Raw genomic sequence first — 3854 nt, 5'->3', positions numbered from 1 at the left:
ATATATATATATATATATATATATATATATTTTATTGTATAACAAAAAATGTAGAACGCTTCACGATTCTGCGTGTCATCCTTGCCCATGCTAATCTTCTCTGTATCGTTTCAATTTTAGTACATGTACTGCCGAAGCAAGTACCAACTCATATTTGAATGTCCAAACTCGGTTATTTCCTCACAATACGTCAGAAAAGAATCTTAAGGAAGAAAAATGTCTTGTTAAACTAGATTACAGAAGCTATACGCGTACTAATTTTTATGGCGATCGAGTTAATTCTTCCTCGAAGGAAAAAGTGACAAATGTGCCGCAATTTTCATTAATGGAATCGAGTCGATTGGCTCCATTAATTGATTACTTTCGTCGAGTCAAAGTGGAAGTCACGGTTCCTGGCATGGACGGTTCCAAGGATCGATCGACCTTGGCGTGAAAACCTTTAACTTGGTAGATCAAACTTCTCTCGACATGCAACATTGTTACCATTCGAAGGATAGCGCTTGCGAAAGGTTTTTGGTAATGAAAAAGTCGATTGATACTTCCCTAGATCCAAACCTAGACTAGATCTAAACTTGGAACTAAAAAGGATCCCCTGCAACAAAGTCTAAGCGTGCCACGATTATGTTCGCATGTGCGCAACACGCGGCGCAAAACAAACTCGTTATTCATTTACGACTGTAGAGGTCATAACAGGAGCCACGTCACTTTTCCGTAACGGAAATACGAGGTGCATTTTTGAACTTAACGGAGGTCCAAATTTTATTCAGACGCACGAATGGAAATTTACTTTGTCATCGCTTGTGTAAACAGTGCTCAAATAAAATTATGAATCGTTTTACGTCTGGGAGACATATATTCACGCGATAGTTTAAAATGAACTCTTGCCTAGATAATGCATGTGTTATAGCAATGCTTGTGGTCACATCTTAGATTATTTACCACAGACTATTTACTACTTAATTCCTCTCTACCAAATGTGAATATATATTTGCTCTCGCGTATCAAGATGGAAGGAAGTACCAATTTCTGGGAGACTCCAAAATGTCGTAAATCGAATAAAAACATTATGTAAATTCTTCCTTCCATACTGTATTCCTTATTGTAAATATTATATATCTGTACTGTACATGAATCTAATACGCACTCCAAGATTGTATAAATCAAATAATATCTTACCAAACGACTTAAATCTTTCTGACGTACTACTCTACTCATCGACTGTACGTGTTAACGCGTCGAAAGACACCGAGAACCATCGCGAAGGGAACTCGATCGCGTTTCGCCCACCACGCGTGGTGCACGTGGAAACGTGACCCTAGGAATCCGCTATCTACCCTCGCGAGGTGGTCATCGATCACTTAAATCCGGATCAGAAGCCAAAAGCACAACTTACCGTACTCCAGCGATTGTTGCTGCTGCTGCTGCTGCTGCTGTGCGTATTGCGACGCGCTGTTGGCCGGCGTGACTCGGAACCTCTCCATATTTGTGTGTATCCGTCGCGGGACACCACCGCCTCTGCCAATGACGCCACCAAAACAAACTCTCGCGCAGCCAGGGATATCCGTTTGCCGCGTACGCGTTAAATCGGAGCAACGTAAACAAACGTTGCCCGCGTGCGATTCTCAACGACGCAAAGACGCCCGGTACTTTTGTTTACAACGATTGGCGAGTGCGTTCTCCATTCGCCGGTACCGATTTCGGAATGTCCGTTTCGGAGCGAGTCGTCGCAAAAACAACGCGGCCGACCGTAAGAGAGGAAGAATGGTAACCGATCGGAGGTGAAAAGAGAAACATAAACCGCTCGCCGTGAAAACTCCGCACCGACTGTGTGTATACACGCGAGTCGGGGTGTCACTGTTCGATGCTCTTTCCTCGTCTCTGTTACTCCCACTATAACACAATGTGGCCGCAGCCGTCTCGTGCCGCACACGCTTTCGACGTCTACGACCGACGATCACCTCTCTCTCTGTCTCTTTCTCTCGAAACGCGTGCCACGCGATATCTCGTCGGGTTTGATCGCGGTGTGAACTGCCTTGGAAGGGGGTTCGTGAGGCTCGAACAGGCCCGATTGTTTGGAGTGACGCTAACTGGTAGCTCTTTAACTCACGCTGACTACTACTCGTGCTAGCGTCCGCGTTGCGTTTGGGAAACCGACTGCGCTCTCCGCGCTGACACAAAGCTTACTCGTAGGCTTCGGCCCGATCGGCCGTTTTATATGTGTGTGCGTGCGTGCACGCGGATACCACGAGTGTGTGCACGCCCATACGCCAGGGGGCCCCGCGATATGACGCTTCTGCCTGCTTCTGCCTGCTTCTGCCTGCTTCTGTCCAGACGACCATGGGCGCCGCGACGAGGGCACCCACGTGTAAGTGAATGCGTGAGTGCGTGCTGATCCACGCCGGCTTTGCGCAGGAACGTAGCTATCGCGAAACTACCCTTCGTAGGGTCCTGGGATAATTGGAGTCATTTAATTGTTTCATATTATAAGTATCGAGGCAGTCAATTCGATCCATGTACTAAAAATTTCTTTCTGAAGTCACTGTTATCCGCATGGCACGATTAAATAATAACATGCTTAATGTTTTAAGCTGGTCTTGGTCTTTCCGAGGAAGTTGCTCGACGTTCTCTTGGCTACTTGGTGAACTTTTGAGAGCGACGTTTTACGACGAGCCCCTCTGATTAAATTTTTCTTATTATCATTCTTCGCCTTGCGTTAAGTTTAAAACACTGAGAAAAGCGAACGAGACTATTCGCGAAGTTTGTGTTTATTGCTCGGGTGATGAAGCAAAGGCGATAATATACAAGCTGGACTTTGCACTTCTTTCCTTAAAGTAGGGTCTTTTCTTAAGTTTGATTCCATTTTGCAAGTTTAGTGATTTACAAAGGGCTCTTCGTCGTTCAAGGATCTCGAACTTAACGCTTCTTCGAAAGGTTCATTTTATAATTTCTTTTTAATAAGCGCTGGATAAGAAGTTATTTATCCTTCGTTCGTAGTTCGACATTTTTGTCTACCCATCTCTCTGTATCCCAACAAGATTCAATTCACGAGCAGAGGGGTCAACTACTGAAACCATACAGGTCAACTGTTAAGTCAGAAACACATGTTTTGCTGTTTTACAGATTATGCCACCTGGCAAACTCGATTATCCGTAAGAAGATGTACCTGGCACGTAAAAGCCAACAAAGATCAGGAAACGAAAACATTGCTCTTGTATCAAAACGAATTGGTCGATTCGATCATAATTATTTCTAATAAATGACTCGCTCTTCGTTTGACATTCTTCATTTTTATCATTTCCAACGTAACACCATCTCACACCGTGGCTGTTTATCTTTATTGCTCTTTTTTGTAGCTTTTTAATTGAAATGCTTGCGTAAGTCGTACATTTCGACCTCGTTTTCTTTAGATCCTCTTCATCAAGAATTGGAACGTAACTGTGTTCCGCGACAAGAAGTAAAGGGAGAAAAGATATGCAATTACGTAAACGAGAAATATTTTGTACAAAACGAATGGCGAAAGAGAATAAGATAGAGTTTCAAATCAGGTTTGACTTATATTAGCATTTCAGAGTTGATTATAGCGCAAACCTGTCGTTATTTCATTCCTTGCGTCTACATTTGAGCAAGACCAATACAATTCTCGAGGTTCCCTTTGAAATGGACAAAATTGGGGAACACCTCGAATATCAGAGAACAAAAATTCCCCAGCAGATCAGTAGGCTCGAATGAGTAATGGCGAAATTTTCGTGGGTTGCGAGTTCATCGTTGTAGGTGGCAGCAGGAAACGGAAGTCTTTCCAGCGGGAAAATTCCACTGTGCGTTCTATCGGCAGACGAGGTACAGGACTGACAGGG

At 43.9% G+C, this 3854-nt stretch overlaps 1 protein-coding gene and 1 pseudogene across 3 annotated transcripts in view; both read right to left on the bottom strand.

Annotated features, from left to right (window-relative positions):
- LOC128880531 (solute carrier family 12 member 4) overlaps positions 1 to 1821 on the bottom strand; it is a 142884-nt gene extending 141063 nt beyond the window's left edge. The window contains exon 1 of one of the 3 annotated variants that reach the window (XM_054130724.1): positions 1394 to 1821. In XM_054130724.1, coding sequence (XP_053986699.1) covers positions 1394 to 1481 — 88 coding nt within the window. In that variant the 5' untranslated portion in view covers positions 1482 to 1821. The remainder of the gene's footprint in view (positions 1 to 1393) is intronic. The other 2 variants (XM_054130727.1, XM_054130726.1) reach the window with 2 other exon arrangements.
- Positions 45 to 144, bottom strand: LOC128880579 (U6 spliceosomal RNA; annotated as a pseudogene).
- Positions 1822 to 3854: the final 2033 nt, after the last annotated feature.

The sequence above is a fragment of the Hylaeus volcanicus genome, chromosome 7 (assembly GCF_026283585.1).
Source record: "Hylaeus volcanicus isolate JK05 chromosome 7, UHH_iyHylVolc1.0_haploid, whole genome shotgun sequence".
Taxonomy (NCBI): Eukaryota; Metazoa; Arthropoda; class Insecta; order Hymenoptera; family Colletidae; genus Hylaeus; species Hylaeus volcanicus.
Note: the sequence above shows the minus strand (reverse complement) of the source record. Positions and strands in the feature narration are given on the sequence as shown.